This window comes from Anomaloglossus baeobatrachus, chromosome 5, assembly GCF_048569485.1.
Source record: "Anomaloglossus baeobatrachus isolate aAnoBae1 chromosome 5, aAnoBae1.hap1, whole genome shotgun sequence".
Taxonomy (NCBI): domain Eukaryota; kingdom Metazoa; phylum Chordata; class Amphibia; order Anura; family Aromobatidae; genus Anomaloglossus; species Anomaloglossus baeobatrachus.
Genome location: NC_134357.1, coordinates 25,269,179 through 25,285,886, shown reverse-complemented (window position 1 = coordinate 25,285,886; position 16,708 = coordinate 25,269,179). Strand labels below are relative to the sequence as shown.

At 51.9% G+C, this 16,708-nt stretch overlaps 1 protein-coding gene across 1 annotated transcript in view; it reads left to right on the top strand.

Annotated features, from left to right (window-relative positions):
• The window catches only part of NOP2 (NOP2 nucleolar protein), a 53,229-nt gene extending 38,648 nt beyond the window's left edge, over window positions 1–14,581 (top strand). Inside the window, exon 17 of the mRNA XM_075348327.1 lies at window positions 12,963–14,581. Coding sequence (XP_075204442.1) covers window positions 12,963–13,564 — 602 coding nt within the window. The 3' untranslated portion in view covers window positions 13,565–14,581. The remainder of the gene's footprint in view (window positions 1–12,962) is intronic.
• The last annotated feature ends 2,127 nt before the right edge of the window (window positions 14,582–16,708 follow it).

Genomic DNA, 16,708 nt, shown 5'->3' with positions numbered 1-16,708 from the left:
GGGGGTCCCAGGCATCTCAGCCTGAAGGCTCTGATTCAGATGACAGTCCCAGGCAGCCTAAGCGTGCTCGCTGGGAGAGACCCCCCCACGTCATCACGCGGATCAGGGTCTCAGCGAGAAGAGTCTCTACATGATGAGACAGAGGAGGGTGATCAGGAGTCTAATCCTGAAACCGCTCTCAATCTGGATACTCCTGATGGTGACGCCATGGTAAATGACCTTATAGCGGCCATTAATAGACTGTTGGATATTTCTCCCCCAGCCCCTTCTGCAGAGGAGGCAGCTGCACAGCAGGAGAAGTTCCATTTCAGGTATCCCAAGCCTAAACTGAGTACTTTTCTGGACCACGCTGACTTCAGAGAATCAGTCCAGAAACACCATGCCTACCCAGATAAGCGTTTCTCCAAACGTCTTAAGGATACACGTTATCCCTTTCCCCCTGACGTGGTCAAACGCTGGACCCAGTGTCCAAAGGTGGATCCCCCAATCTCCAGGCTTGCAGCTAGATCCATAGTTGCAGTGGAAGATGGGGCTTCACTTTAAAGATGCCAATGACAGACAGATGGACCTTTGGTTAAAGTCTGTCTATGAAGCTATTGGCGCGTCGTTTGCTCCAGCATTCGCGGCCGTGTGGGCACTCCAAGCTATTTCAGCTGGCCTGGCACAGGTGGACTCTATCATATGTCCAGCAGTGCCGCGAGTAGCGTCCCTAACCTCGCAAATGTCTGCGTTTGCGACTTACGCTATCAACGCTGTCCTGGACTCTACAAGCCGTACCTCAATTGCGTCTGCCAACTCTGTTGTCTTGCGCAGAGCCTTGTGGTTAAAGGAATGGAAAGCGGATTCTGCTTCCAAAAAATGTTTAACCAGCTTGCCGCTATCTGTAGATAGACTGTTTGGTGAACAATTGGCTGAAATCATTAAGCAATCCAAGGGTAAGGACTCCTCCTTACCCCAGCCCAGATCAAGCAAACCTCAACAGAGGAAGTGGCAGTCGAGGTTTCGGTCCTTTTGAGGCTCCAGCAAGACCCATTTCTCCTCGTCCAAAGGGACTCAGAAGGAGCAAAGGAGCTCAGATTCCTGGCGGGCTCAGTCACGCCCCAAGAAAGCAACCGGAGGAACCGCTTCCAAGGCGGCTGCCTCATGACTTTCGGCCTCAGCCCTCCGCATCCTCGGTCGGTGGCAGGCTCTCCCGCTTTTGCGACATTTGGCTGCCACAGGTCAAAGACCGGTGGGTAGCAGACATTTTGTCTCACGGGTACAGGATAGAATTCAGTTCTCGTCCTCCGCCTCGGTTCTTCAGAACCTCCCCACATCCCGACCGAGCAGATGCCCTTCTGCAGGCGGTGTGCTCACTAAAAGCAGAAGGAGTGGTGATCCCTGTTCCTCTGCAGGAACAAGGGCAAGGTTTTTACTCCAATCTCTTCGTGGTTCCAAAAAAGGACGGCTCGTTCCGTCCTGTTCTGGACCTAAAGCTGCTCAACAAGCATGTGAACGCCAGGCGGTTCCGGATGGAATCCCTCCGCTCTGTCATTGCCTCAATGTCTCAAGGAGATTTCCTTGCATCAATAGACATCAAAGATGCTTATCTCCACGTGCCGATTGCTACAGAGCACCAACGTTTCCTACGTTTCGTGATAGGAGACGACCATCTCCAGTTCGTAGCTCTGCCATTTGGTCTGGCGACAGCCCCACGGGTTTTCACCAAGGTCATGGCGGCAGTGGTAGCAGTCTTGCATTCTCAGGGTCATTCGGTGATCCCTTACTTAGACGATCTACTTGTCAAAGCACCCTCTCAAGAGGCATGCCAACACAGCCTGAATGTTGTGCTGGAGACTCTCCAGACTTTCGGGTGGATCATCAACTTTTCAAAGTCAAACCTGGCACCGACTCAATCACTAACGTATCTTGGCATGGAGTTTCATACTCTCTCAGCGATAGTGAAGCTTCCGCTGGACAAGCAGCGGTCTCTACGGACAGGGGTGCAGTCTCTCCTTCAGGGTCAGTCGCACCCCTTAAGGCGCCTCATGCACTTCCTAGGGAAGATGGTGGCAGCAATGGAGGCAGTCCCGTTCGCGCAGTTTCATCTGCGTCCACTTCAATGGGACATTCTCCGCCAGTGGGACGGGAAGACAATTTCCCTAGACAGGAAAGTCTCCCTTTCTCAGACGGCCAAGGATTCTCTGCTATGGTGGCTCCTTCCCACCTCATTAACGCAGGGAAGATCATTCCTGCCCCCATCCTGGGCAGTGGTCACGACAGACGCGAGTCTGTCAGGGTGGGGAGCAGTTTTTCTCCACCACAGGGCTCAAGGGACGTGGACTCAGCAGGAGTCCACCCTTCAGATCAATGTTCTGGAAATCAGGGCAGTGTATCTTGCCCTATTAGCCTTCCAGCAGTGGCTGGAAGGAAAGCAGATCCGAATTCAGTCGGACAACTCCACAGCGGTGGCATACATCAACCACCAAGGAGGGACACGCAGTCGGCAAGCCTTCCAGGAAGTCAGGCGAATTCTCATGTGGGTAGAGGAAAGAGCTTCCACCATATCAGCAGTTCACATCCCGGGCGTAGAAAACTGTGAAGCAGACTTCCTCAGTCGCCAGGGCATGGACGCAGGGGAATGGTCCCTTCACCCGGACGTGTTTCAGGAAATCTGCCGCCGCTGGGGGGTGCCGGACGTCGACCTAATGGCGTCTCGGCACAACAACAAGGTCCCGACCTTCATAGCGCGTTCTCGCGATCAAAGAGCTCTGGCGGCAGACGCCTTAGTGCAAGATTGGTCGCAGTTCCGGCTCCCTTATGTGTTTCCACCTCTGGCACTCTTGCCCAGAGTGTTACGCAAGATCAGATCCGATTGCGGCCGCGTCATACTAGTCGCCCCAGACTGGCCGAGGAGGTCGTGGTACCCGGATCTGTGGCATCTCACGGTCGGCCAACCGTGGGCACTACCAGACCGTCCAGACTTACTGTCCCAAGGGCCGTTTTTCCATCGGAATTCTGCGGCCCTGAACCTGACTGTGTGGCCATTGAGTCCTGGATCCTAGCGTCTTCAGGATTATCCCAAGGGGTCGTTGCCACCATGAGACAGGCTAGGAAGTCCACTTCTGCTAAGATCTACCACAGAACGTGGAAGATTTTCTTATCCTGGTGCTCTGCACAAGGAGTATCTCCCTGGCCATTCGCGTTACCTGTCTTTCTTTCCTTCCTGCAATCTGGGTTGGAAAAGGGCTTGTCGCTCGGCTCCCTTAAAGGGCAAGTCTCGGCACTATCCGTGTTTTTTCAGAAGCGTCTAGCACGACTTTCTCAGGTGCGCACGTTCCTGCAGGGGGTTTGTCATATCGTACCTCCGTACAGGCGGCCGTTAGATCCGTGGGATCTAAACAAGGTCCTTGTTACTCTCCAGAAGCCGCCCTTCGAGCCTCTGAGGGATGTGTCACTTTCTCGACTCTCACAGAAAGTGGCCTTTCTGGTAGCGGTCACGTCTCTTCGGAGAGTGTCTGAACTAGCAGCGCTGTCATCCAAAGCTCCTTTCCTGGTGTTCCACCAGGACAAGGTAGTGCTGCGTCCCATTCAGTAGTTTCTCCCTAAGGTGGTATCCTCTTTTCATCTTAATCGGGATATCTCCTTGCCTTCCTTTTATCCGCATGCAGTTCATCGGTATGAAAAGGATTTACATTTGTTGGATCTGGTGAGAGCACTCAGAATCTACATTTCCCGCACGGCGCCCCTGTGCCGCTCGGATGCACTCTTTGTCCTTGTCGCTGGTAAGCGCAAAGGGTCGCAGGCTTCCAAAGCCACCCTGGCTCGATGGATCAAAGAACCAATTCTTGAAGCCTACCGTTCTGCTGGGCTTCCGGTTCCATCAGGGCTGAAGGCCCATTCTACCAGAGCCGTGGGTGCGTCCTGGGCATTACGACACCAGGCTACGGCTCAACAGGTGTGCCAGGCAGCTACCTGGTCGAGTCTGCACACTTTCACCAAACATTATCAGGTGCATACCTATGCTTCGGCGGACGCCAGCCTAGGTAGAAGAGTCCTGCAGGCGGCAGTTGCCTCCCCGTAGGGGAGGGCTGTCTTTGCAGCTCTAACATGAGGTATTTCTTTACCCACCCAGGGACAGCTTTTGGACGTCCCAATCGTCTGGGTCTCCCAATGGAGCGCCGAAGAAGAAGGGAATTTTGTTACTTACCGTAAATTCCTTTTCTTCTAGCTCCTATTGGGAGACCCAGCACCCGCCCTGTTGTCCTTCGGGATTTTTGGTTGTTTTTCGGGTACACATGTTGTTCATGTTGAATGGTTTTCAGTTCTCCGATGTTACTTCGGAGTGAATTTGTTTAAACCAGTTCTTGGCTTTCCTCCTTCTTGCTTTTGCACTAAAACTGGTGAGCCAGTGATCCCACTGGGGGTGTATAGCCAGAAGGGGAGGGGCCTTACACTTTTTAGTGTAATGCTTTGTGTGGCCTCCGGAGGCAGTGCTATACACCCAATCGTCTGGGTCTCCCAATAGGAGCTAGAAGAAAAGGAATTTACGGTAAGTAACAAAATTCCCTTCTTTTGGTTTTTCATCAAGACAAGGTGGTTCTCCGTCCGACTCCGGACTTTCTCCCTAAGGTGGTGTCTCTTTTCCACCTTAACCAGGACATTTCATTGCCTTCCTTTTGTCCGGCTCCTGTTCATCGCTTTGAGAAAGCGTTGCATACTTTAGATCTGGTGCGGGCGCTCCGGATCTATGTGTCACGCACCGCTGTTCTTAGGCGGTGCACCTCTCTTTTTGTGCTAACCACAGGTCGGCGTAAGGGCCTCTCTGCTTCTAAGCCGACCCTGGCTCGTTGGATTAGGTCGGCCATTTCTGATGCCTACCAGTGTACTCGGGTGCCTCCCCCGCCGGGGATCAAGGCACACTCGACCAGAGCTGTCGGTGCCTCTTGGGCTTTCAGGCACCAGGCTACGGCTCAGCAGGTCTGTCAGGCTGCCACTTGGTCTAGTCCGCACACCTTTTCGAAGCACTACCAAGTGCATGCTCATGCTTCGGCAGATGCGAGCTTGGGCAGACGCATCCTTCAGGCGGCTGTCGCCCATTTGTGAAGTTAGGTTTCACCTACTTCGCAGTTTTCTGTTTATTTCCCACCCATGGACTGCTTTGAGACGTCCCATGGTTTGGGTCTCCCATAGGAACGATGGAGAAAAAGAGAATTTTGTTACTTACCGTAAATTCTTTTTCTTATAGTTCCGTAATGGGAGACCCAGCACCCTCCCTGTTGCCTGTTGGCAGTTTATTGTTCCGCGTGTTATCACCGGCTGTTGTTGTAGACAGAGGCTCCGGTTGTTCCGGTTTTTGCTCTATCTCTACTGGTGGGTGGCTATTTTCCTTCAGCTTTTGCACTAAACTGGCTATATTTGGTTATCCAGGGGGTGTATATGCTCGGAGGGAGGAGCTACACTTTTTAGTGTAGTACTTTGTGTGTCCTCCGGAGGCAGAAGCTAAACACCCATGGTCTGGGTCTCCCATTACAGAACTATAAGAAAAAGAATTTACGGTAAGTAAACAAAATTCTCTTTTTTTGGGGTCCCTAACCTATGTGTAGGCTTACCTGCAGTTAAAAATATTGTGACTGGAGTGCAACTCTTTATCCTATTGTTTAGTTGTATATTTTTGAGTCTTGCACCTTGTTCACACCATTGGTGTTCCAGACGTACATTCTTTAATTAGTATGCATTTTCTGTCTAAGAACCCTGCCCACCCATAGCCATGTGTCTTTTCTTCGGCGCTCCATTGGGAGACCCAGACGATTGGGTGTATAGCCACTGCCTCCGGAGGCCACACAAAGCATCACACTAAAAAGTGTAAGGCCCCTCCCCTTCTGGCTATATACCCCCAGTGGGATCACTGGCTCACCAGTTTTCTGCTTTGTGCGAAGGAGGTCAGACATCCACGCATAGCTCCACTGTTTAGTCAGCAGTAGCTGCTGACTATATCGGATGGAAGAAAAGAGGGCCCATATAGGGCCCCCAGCATGCTCCCTTCTCACCCCGCTGGTGGTTTGTAAGGTTGAGGTACCTATTGCTGGTACGGCGGCTGGAGCCCACATGCTGTTTTCCTTCCACATCCCCCTGGGGGGCTCTGAGGAAGTGGGATCTTACCGGCCCCAAAGCCCTGAGGCCGGGCTCCATCCACAGACCCATTGAACCTGCTGGATACGGAGCTGGGTACCGTTCAGGGACATGACCCTGCACCATTCAGGTACTCTGTGTCCCCGTACACACAGGCACAGCACACTCCAGACTTGCTGGGTGTGCTAGTGCGCCGGGGACAGTAAAGGGTTACAGTCACTGCAGCCTAGCTGAGTGACTTTATGTATGGGGAACTACCGCGCCGGACGCTCCGGGAGCGGCGGCGCGGCTGGGACTTGTAGTGCGCCGGGGACTTAGCGCCGACCGCGCTTTTACGGCGGCGGCGCTTATAAATCCAGTCCCCGGCTTTTGCGGCCTAGCTCCGCTTCGTTCCCGCCCCCACCCTGTCAATCAGGGTAGGGGAGAGACGCTGTACAATCAGCAGCGCCGAGGGCTGGAGCCTTATTTACATGCTCCAGCCCTCTCACTGGACACTGTGGGACGCCGGTTTCCCGCTCTGACTTGGGGGCACGCCCACGGCCCGCCCCTACCCACACGAGCTGGAGAAGACGCCGGCAGCCATTCCTGCAGTCCGAGCTGAGAGATCGGACTCTGGGCAACCAGGCACAGGACTAGGGCGACCACACACCCGCTTATAGGGGGGCGGTAAGCGGCACCTGAAGTGCTGACCCCTCTAAATACCGCAGTTGTCCATTTGTATTTTATGCTTACACTGCATAGGTCGCTATTTTTGGCTATATGCCCTCTTAGATGGCGACACATCAGCAGCAGGAAAGCAGGGGTGCTAAGGCACAGGCTTTCCATGCTGCTTGTATTGCATGTACTGAAGTGTTCATGTGTATTTATGCTTGTATGCTATACACTGCACTGTACGGTCGCTAGTCTGGGCTATTTTCGCCTAGAATGACTAGACTACAGCAGCAGAAAAGCAAGGGTGCTGAGGCACAGGTTTTTTTCTATGCTGCTTGTATTGCAGGGGTTGCAGTGTTCATTTGTACTTATGCTTGTATGCTATACATTGCACTGTATGGTCGCTATTCTGGGCTATATTCCCCTAGATGGCTAGTCTACAGCAGCAGAAAAGCAGGGGTGCCAAGGCACAGGCTTTCTATGCTGCTTGTATTGCATGTGCTGCGGTGTTCATTTGTACTTTATGCTTGTATGCTATACATTGCACTGTACGGTCGCCATTCTTGGCTCTATATCCTAGATGGCTAGCCGGCAGCAGCATATATGCAACACAGGCTTTCGATGCTGTTTTTACTGCATGTGATACTGTTCCACGGCACTGAACCCCATTGTGTGCAATGCTCCCCTGTAGCACTTGGTCAGCCGGGGTCTCTATTAGACGTGGCCAAAGGAACCACCTGTCAACCCTGTCCAAGGACAGGGATGGAGTTGCAATGGGATAGAGACTTGCAGTCCGGACAGGCCATGGGCAATCTGGATCATTGCTCCCTGGCCACCCTCATTTGGAATAAAATCGGTGCTCCGGGGGGGTCCCAGGAGGCTCTCTGTATGATGAGGCAGACGTAGCTCATCAGGACTTTGATCCTGACACACCGGATGGTGACGCCATAAGGAATGATCCTATAGCGTCCATCAATGGAATGTTGGATCTTTCTCCCTCAGCTCCCCCAGCGGAGGAGTCAGCTTCACAGCAGGAGAAGTCCCATTTCAGTAGCTCAAACGTATATTGAGTATTTTTCTGGCCACGCTGACTTCAGAGAAGCAGTCCAGGAACACCACGCTTACCAGATAAGCGTTTTCTCCAAACGTATTAAGGATACACGTTATCCTTTTCCCCCTGACGTGGTCAAGCGCGGGACCCAGGGTCCAAAGCTGGATTCTCCAATCTCCAGGCTTGCGGCTAGAGCATAGTTGCAGTGGAGATGGGACTTCACTTGAAGATGCTAGACAGATGGACTCTGGTTGAAATCTGTCTATGAGGCTATCGGCGTGTCGGTTGCTCCGGCATTTACAGCCGTATGGGCACCCTAAGCTTTTCAGCTGTTCTTGCACAGCTGGTCTTGAGCATATGTACATTTGTGCCGCAGGGGCGTCCGTAACCTCGCAATGTCTGCATTGCGACTTACCCTATTAATGCTGTCCTGGAAGGACAGTCGAGGTTTCGGTCCTTCCCAAGCTCGGGCAGGTCCCAATTGTCCTCGTCCAAAAGAGCTGAAAAGCCTCAGAGGGGCTCAGCTTCCGGGGGCTCAATCACGCCCAAGGAAGGCAGCCGGAGGAACCGCTACCAAGGCGGTCTCCTCATGACTCTCAGCTCTCTCATCTCTCCGCATCCGCGGTTGATGGCAGACTCGCTCGCCCTTGGCGACATTTAGCTGCCACAGGTCACAGACCGGTGGGTGAGGGACATTGTGCCCACGTGCACAGGACAGAGTTCTGTTCTCGTCCTCCGACTCGATTCTTCAGAACGTCCCCACCTCCCCACCGAGCCGATGCTCTTCTGCAGGCAGAAGGAGTGGTAATCCCTGTTCCTCTTCAGGAACAAGACACGGTTTTCCTCCAATCTGGTTGTGGTGCCAAAAAAGGACGGCTCTTTCCGTTCCGTTCTGGACCCAAAACTGCTCAACAAGCACGTGGAGGCCAGGCGGTTCCGGATGAAACCCTCCGCTCCGTCATTGCCTCAATGTCTCAAGGAAATTTCCTAGCATCAATAGACATCAAAGATGCTTATCTCCACGTGCCGATTGCTACAGAGCACCAACGTTTTCTACGTTTTGTGATAGGAGACGAACATCTCCAGTTCGTAGCTCTGCCATTTGGTCTGGCGACAGCCCCACGGGTGTTCACCAAGGTCATGGCGGCAGTGGTAGCAGTCTTGCACTCACAGGGACACTCTGTGATCCCTTACTTGGACGATCTACTTGTCAAGGCACCCTCTCAAGAGGCATGCCAACTCAGCCTGAATGTTGCGCTGGAGACTCTCCAGACGTTCGGGTGGATCATCAACTTCTCAAAGTCAAACCTGTCACCGACCCAATCACTAACGTATCTTGGCATGGAGTTTCATACCCTCTCAGCGCTAGTGAAGCTTCCGCTGGACAAGCAGCGGTCACTACAGACCGGGGTGCAGACTCTCCGTCACGGTCAGTCGCACTCATTAAGACGCCTCATGCACTTCCTCGGGAAGATGGTGGCGACAATGGAGGCGGTTCCGTTTGCGCAGTTTCATCTGCGTCCTCTTTATTGGGACATTCTCCGCCAATGGGACGGGAAGTCAACATCCCTGAACAGGAAAGTATCCCTTTCACAGACGGCCAAGGACTCTCTGCAATGGTGGCTTCTTCCCACCTCATTATCACAGGGAAGATCCTTCCTACCACCGTCTTGGGCGGTAGTCACGACAGACGCGAGTCTGTCAGGGTGGGGAGCAGTGTTTCTCCACCACCGGGCTCAGGGTACGTGGACTCAGCAGGAGTCCACCCTTCAGATCAATGTTCTGGAAATCAGAGCAGTGTATCTTGCCCTACTAGCCTTCCAACAGTGGCTGGAAGAGAAGCAGATCCGAATTCAATCGGACAACTCCACAGCGGTGGCATACATCAATCACCAAGGGGGGACACGCAGTCGGCAAGCCTTCCAGGAAGTCCGGCGGATTATGATGTGGGTGGAAGCCACGGCCTCCACCGTATCCGCAGTTCACATCCCCGGCGTAGAAAACTGGGAAGCAGACTTCCTCAGCCGCCAGGGCATGGACGCAGGAGAATGGTCCCTTCACCCGGACGTGTTTCAGGAAATCTGTAGCCGCTGGGGAAGGCCGGACGTCGACCTAATGGCGTTCAGGCACAACAACAAGGTCCCAACCTTCATAGCACGGTCCCGCGATCACAGAGCTCTGGCGGCAGACGCCTTAGTGCAAGATTGGTCGCAGTTCCGGCTCCCTTATGCTTTTCCACCTCTGGCACTCTTGCCCAGAGTGCTACGCAAGATCAGATCCGACTGCAGCCGCGTCATACTCGTCGCCCCAGACTGGCCAAGGAGGGCGTGGTATCCGGATCTGTGGCATCTCACGGTCGGCCAACCGTGGGCACTACCAGACCGACCAGACTTACTGTCCCTAGGGCCGTTTTTCCATCGGAATTCTGCGGCCCTGAACCTGACTGTGTGGCCATTGAGTCCTGGATCCTAGGGTCTTCAGGATTATCCCAAGGGGTCGTTGCCACCATGAGACAGGCTAGGAAGCCCACGTCCGCTAAGATCTACCACAGAACGTGGAGGATATTCTTATCCTGGTGCTCTGCTCAGGGAGTGTCTCCCTGGCCATTTGCATTGCCTACCTTTTCTTTCTTTCCTGCAATCTGGGTTAGAAAAAGGTTTGTCGCTCGGCTCCCTTAAAGGGCAAGTCTCGGCGCTATCCGTCTTTTTTCAGAAGCGTCTAGCACGACTCTCTAAGGTACGCACGTTCCTGCAGGGGGTTTGTCATATCGTACCCCCGTACAAGCGGCCGTTAGATCCATGGGATCTGAACAGGGTACTAGTTGCCCTCCAGAAGCCGCCCTTCGAGCCTCTGAGGGAGGTTTCACTTTCTAGACTATCACAGAAAGTGGCTTTTCTGGTAGCGATCACATCTCTTCGGAGAGTGTCTGAGCTAGCAGCGCTGTCTTCCAATGCTCCCTTCCTGGTCTTCCACCAGGACAAGGTAGTGCTGCGCCCCATTCAGGAGTTTCTCCCGAAGGTGGTATCCTCTTTTCATCTTAATCAGGATATCTCTTTGCCTTTGTTTTGTCCTCATGCAGTTCATCGGTATGAGAAGGATTTACATTTGTTAGATCTGGTGAGAGCACTCAGAATCTACATTTCCCGCACGGCGCCCCTGCGCCGTTCGGATGCACTCTTTGTCCTTGTCGCTGGTAAGCGCAAAGGGTCGCAGGCTTCTAAGGCCACCCTGGCTCGATGGATCAAAGAACCAATTCTTGAAGCCTACCGTTCTGCTGGGCTTCCGGTTCCATCAGGGCTGAAGGCCCATTCTACCAGAGCCGTGGGTGCGTCCTGGGCATTGCGACACCAGGCTACGGCTCAACAGGTGTGCCAGGCAGCTACCTGGTCGAATCTGCACACTTTCACCAAACATTATCAGGTGCATACCTATGCTTCGGCGGACGCCAGCCTAGGTAGAAGAGTCCTGCAGGCGGCAGTTGCCTCCCCGTAGGGGAGGGCTGTCTTCGCAGCTCTAACATGAGGTATTTCTTTACCCACCCAGGGACAGCTTTTGGACGTCCCAATCGTCTGGGTCTCCCAATGGAGCGCCGAAGAAGAAGGGAATTTTGTTACTTACCGTAAATTCCTTTTCTTCTAGCTCCTATTGGGAGACCCAGCACCCGCCCTGTTGTCCTTCGGGATTTTTGGTTTTTTTCGGGTACACATGTTGTTCATGTTGAACGGTTTTTCAGTTCTCCGATGTTACTCGGAGTGAATTTGTTTAACCAAGTTATTGGCTTTCCTCCTTCTTGCTTTTGCACTAAAACTGGTGAGCCAGTGATCCCACTGGGGGTGTATAGCCAGAAGGGGAGGGGCCTTACACTTTTTAGTGTGATGCTTTGTGTGGCCTCCGGAGGCAGTGGCTATACACCCAATCGTCTGGGTCTCCCAATAGGAGCTAGAAGAAAAGGAATTTACGGTAAGTAACAAAATTCCCTTCTTTTCACATATATAGCTTGGTCCTTTGCTTCCCATACAGGGCAAGTTTTTAACTGCAGGTAAGGCTACACTTAGGTTAGGGACCCCAAAAATAGAGATTACCTTGGCGTTTGGTTTGGGGCTCCTTTGCATTGATCAATACAATGGCTAAACATCTCTCATTCTTATTATTCATAGCAGTTATGCAGATACCATTTTCATGTTTTTCCCTTTTTTCAGATAGTCCATTGTATTTTTCAGTCTAGCATTCCCATAGCAGTTCTGCTTTTCATTATTCCCCTATACAATGTGACTGGTGTGCAACTCTTTATCCTATTGTTTAGTTGTATATTTTTGAGTCTTGCACCTTGTTCACACCATAGGTGTTCCAGACGTATATTCTTTAATTAGCTCCTATGGGACCAGTGAACGTAGCTAATAACGCAGCGTGAAAGGGCACTCTTAGGCTATGTGCCCACGGGAAAACGTACCCGTGGATTTTGCCACAGAAAACCCGAGGATTTATCTGGATTTTCCAGATAAATCCGCAGGTTTATGCAAGTACAGACGCTCCCCCATGTTACCCTATGGGATTTGGGGAGTGCTGAATCAATGCTGCGGTACGTGCAGCTGCGGATGTCCTGCAACTGCATGTCCATTATTCATGCGGAAATATCTGCCGAAATCCCGCTCCTCCACTATGGAGATATAGGCCGGGACGTCCGCAGGTATTTCCGCACTTGTCCCGCAGGTTTACCGCAACAAAAATGCTCGAATCCTGCAGCAATGGATAGATGCGGATTCCGGGGAGCATCTGCGGGAAACCTGCGGCAAAATCCGCGGGTACGTTGTCCCGTGGGCACATAGCCTTAAGCTGGTCTGATCACTTACTCCTCCAAAGAAAAAAATCTTTCTGAGCTGCAATACCAGCCGCAGGTTTTTTAGTACCATTCTTTTGGTCATTGAAACAACCCAGTTTCTACTAATAGTATACCAAAAAACTATGCAAATTACTAATACTTGTCTTTCACTTCGTCCGCCATTTTCCTGACATGTTTGCGGACAGTGAATGAAAAAGTCTATAGAGGCTAAAATGTCATCCCGAATATGGGCACCATTAGCATGGATTGTTTTCCTTATTGTTCTGCAATTTTTTTTAATCCTGTTCATCTCATCCATTAATGTGACAGGAGAATCTGATGCTGATCAGACTGAACAAAGTGACTCAGAAAAGAAGGAAGCTGGAGATAAAGGAGTAAGCCCCAAACCTGTCACCCAGGGACAGAAGAAGAAACAGAAAGCCCCTCCGTCAAAACCCGGTCAGAAAGGTTCTCCGGCAAAACCCGGGCAAAAAGGTTCTCCCGCAAAACCTGGGCAGAAAGCCTTTCCGGCAAAACCTGGGCAGAAAGCCTTTCCGGCAAAACCCGGGCAGAAAGCCTCTCCAGCAAAACCCGGGCAGAAAGCCTCTCCAGCAAAACCCGGGCAGAAAGCCTCTCCGGGAAAATCCGGTCAGAAAGCTTCTCCGGGAAAACCTGGTCAGAAAGCCTTTGTGGCAAAACCTGGCCAGAAAGCCTTTGTGGCAAAACCTGGCCAGAAATTCTCTCCAGCAAAACCTGGCCAGAAAGCCTTTCCAGCAAAACCTGGCCAGAAAGCCTTTCCAGCAAAAGTAGGGCTATCCGCTCCAAAATCAGAGGAACGGGAAAATCTGACAGATGAAAAGAAGCAGAAGATGTTCTTGAAGAAAAAGAAGCTTTTATTAAAAAAGAAGAAAGAGAAAAAGAAGAGTAAATAGTCTCCTGGACCTCCAACCACCATCTCCTGTAACCCCATGTATCGCGGCCAATGAGCTGGCCCGCTGAACTCCACAAAATGACCAGCGTATGGGCTCCATACATCCAAGGTGTACTGTACACATGGACTCTAGGATCCAGAGATGCTCTGCAAGAGCTTGGACTTTCCAGGTTGGATGAGATGCTCTGCAAGAGTGTTCTCCATGTCAAGGACTCTGATGGTTTTGTCATTGGTGACTTGTTTTATTATAAATTGTATAAAAAAAGAAAAACCGGGATTACATGTGTTGTAAATATGACGTTCTCCAACGACAGATGTTCTGTGCGGTGTCAGGACTTTTTATCAACTAAGGAAAAATATTTTTTGGATTATATTATAAGCATCTAGAAGTGTAGTTCGTATACAGCTCCAGAACGCAGAGTTGTTTGCCGCCTGGCATCCAGCTGGAAAGGACATTTAAAATGAGCATTGGAGAGATCTTTCCATTTATCAGTCTGGTACCCTGAGCCAATCAGCATCTCTGAGGACAGTCTGAGCTGTGCTTATTGGCTGAGCAGTTCTGACTAACACGGCCTTCTTTATCATGATGCTCCTCCCAAATATCCTTTCCAGCTGGATGCTGGACACTTTACACCAAAGTCATACATGTAGCAATGTTATTCTGGAGGGTAAAATGGTGCATAAAGACGCTCCATATTTTATTATATTAAACCTCTTTACCACACAGCTATGCTAATATACTGGGGGTATTGTGTCTGCAGTCTCTGTGGCGGTCAGTCACTTGTGTATTAATCCCGCCATATGGCACAGATTATAGAGGTCCATACTGAGCACAGACAGGGTGTGTTGGCCAGCAGCTGTCCGCTATCCTTTTACCCTCATCTATGGAAGACAGCAGCTGTCCCTGACACTGGAGAATTTGGAATTCTGGGGCGTCATTTGTAAAATGTGGCGTGGTGACGCCGAGGGCCACTTCAATTAGACGAGCAAATATTCACAATTTTATGACAGTCTTTATTTCTTCGTCGCTCTATTGGGAGACCCAGACAATTGGGTGTATAGCTACTGCCTCCGGAGGCCACACAAAGTATTACACTTAAAAGTGTAAGGCCCCTCCCCTTCTGCCTATACACCCCCCGTGGGATCACGGCTGCTCAGTTTTCATGCTTTGTGCGAAGGAGGTCAGACATCCACGCATAGCTCCACTGTTTTTAGTCAGCAGCAGCTGCTGACTATGTCGGTTGGAAGAAAAGAGGGCCCATACTAGGGCCCCCAGCATGCTCCCTTCTCACCCCACTTTTGTCGGCGGTGTTTGTAAGGTTGAGGTATCCATTGCGGGTACGGAGGCTGGAGCCCACATGCTGCTTTCCTTCCCCATCCCCCTCAGGGCTCTGGGTGAAGTGGGATCTTACAGGTCTCCAGGCACTGAGACCGGGCTCCATCCACAGACCCAGAGAACCTGCTGGATATGGAGCTGAGTATCGTCAGGGACAGGGCCCTGCTACATTAAGGTACTCTGTGTCTCCGTACACATCGCGCACACACACACCAGCTTTGCTGGGAGTGTTAGTGCGCCGGGGACAACAGCGCGGTGCGCTTGTGCTTTTATTCACTGCAGCTTAGCTGAGTGAATTTATGTATTAGGAACTGCCGCGCCGGCCGCTGCTGGGTGTTTTACACTGTGGCGCGGCTGGGACTTGTGGTGCGCCGGGGACTTCCGCGCTGGCCGTGCATAGGACGGCCGCGCTTATTACTCGAGTCCCCGGCTTTGCGGCCTAGTTTTCGTTTCGTTCCCGCCCCCAGCCCTGCCAGTCAGGGGAGGGGCGGGACGCTGTACAGAAAGTCAGCGCCGAGAGCTGGAGTCTGCTTTGCATTCTCCAGCCCCCTCACTGGACACAGTGGGACGCCAGTTTCCCGCTCTTGTCTGGGGCACGCCCACGGCCCGCCCCTCTTCACAGGACGCCGGCGGCCATTCCTGCATGCAGTCCGAGCTGGAGAAGGGAGACAAGCTCTGGGCAACCAGTCACAGGATTCTGGCGCGACCACACACCCGCGTTTGTGCGGGCGGTAAGCAGCACCTGAAGTGCTGACCCCACTAATGCCGAAGTGGTCATTTGTACTTTATGCTTGTATGCTATACACTGCACTGTACGGTCGCTATTCTTGGATATATACCCTCCTAGATGGCTAGACAAGAGCAGCAAAAAGCAAGGGTGCTAAGGCACAAGCTTTCTATGCTGCGTGTATTGCATGTGCTGAAGTGTTCATTTGTACTTTATGCTTGTATGCTATACATTGCACTGTACGGTCGCTATTCTTGGCTATATACTATCCTAGATGGCTAGACTACAGCAGCAAAAAAGCAAGGGTGCCAAGGCACAGGCTTTCTATGCTGCTTGTACTGCATGTGATACCGTTCCACCGGCAGGTTCCACTGACCCCCATTGTGTGCAATGCTCCCCTGTAGCACTCGCTCAGCCGGGGTCTCTGCTAGAGGTGGCCAAAGGAACCACCTGTGAACCCTGTCCAGGGAAAGGGACGGAGTGGCAGTTTCGGCTGATAGATTGTCTGTGACTATGACTAACATCTTAGAGACTTTGCAGTCCAGACAGACCATGGGCAATGTTGATTCAATGCTCCCGGGCCACCCTCATTTGGAACAAATCAGTGCTCCGGGGAGGTCCCATGCATCCCAGGGTGAAGGCTCTGACACGGACAACAGTCCCAGACAGCCTAAGCGAGCTCGCTGGGAGCGGCACTCGGCTTCATCACTGGCCAGGGTCCCAGCAGGAGGACTCTAATGATGAGGCAGACGTAGCTGATCAGGACTCTGATCCTGAGACCGCTCTCAAGCCGGATACACCTGATGGTGACGCCATGGTGAATGATCTTATAGCGTCCATCAATGGAATGTTGGATATTTCTCCCTCAGCTCCTCCAGTGGAGGAGTCAGCTTCACAGCAGGAGAAATTCCATTTCAGTATCTCAAGCGTAAATTGAGTACTTTTCTGGCCACTCTGACTTCAGAGAGGCAGTTCAGAAACACCACGCTTATCCAGATAAGCGTTTCTCCAAACGTATTAAGGATACAAGTTATCCCTTTCCACCTGACGTGGTCAAGAGCTGGACCCAGTGTCCAAAGGTG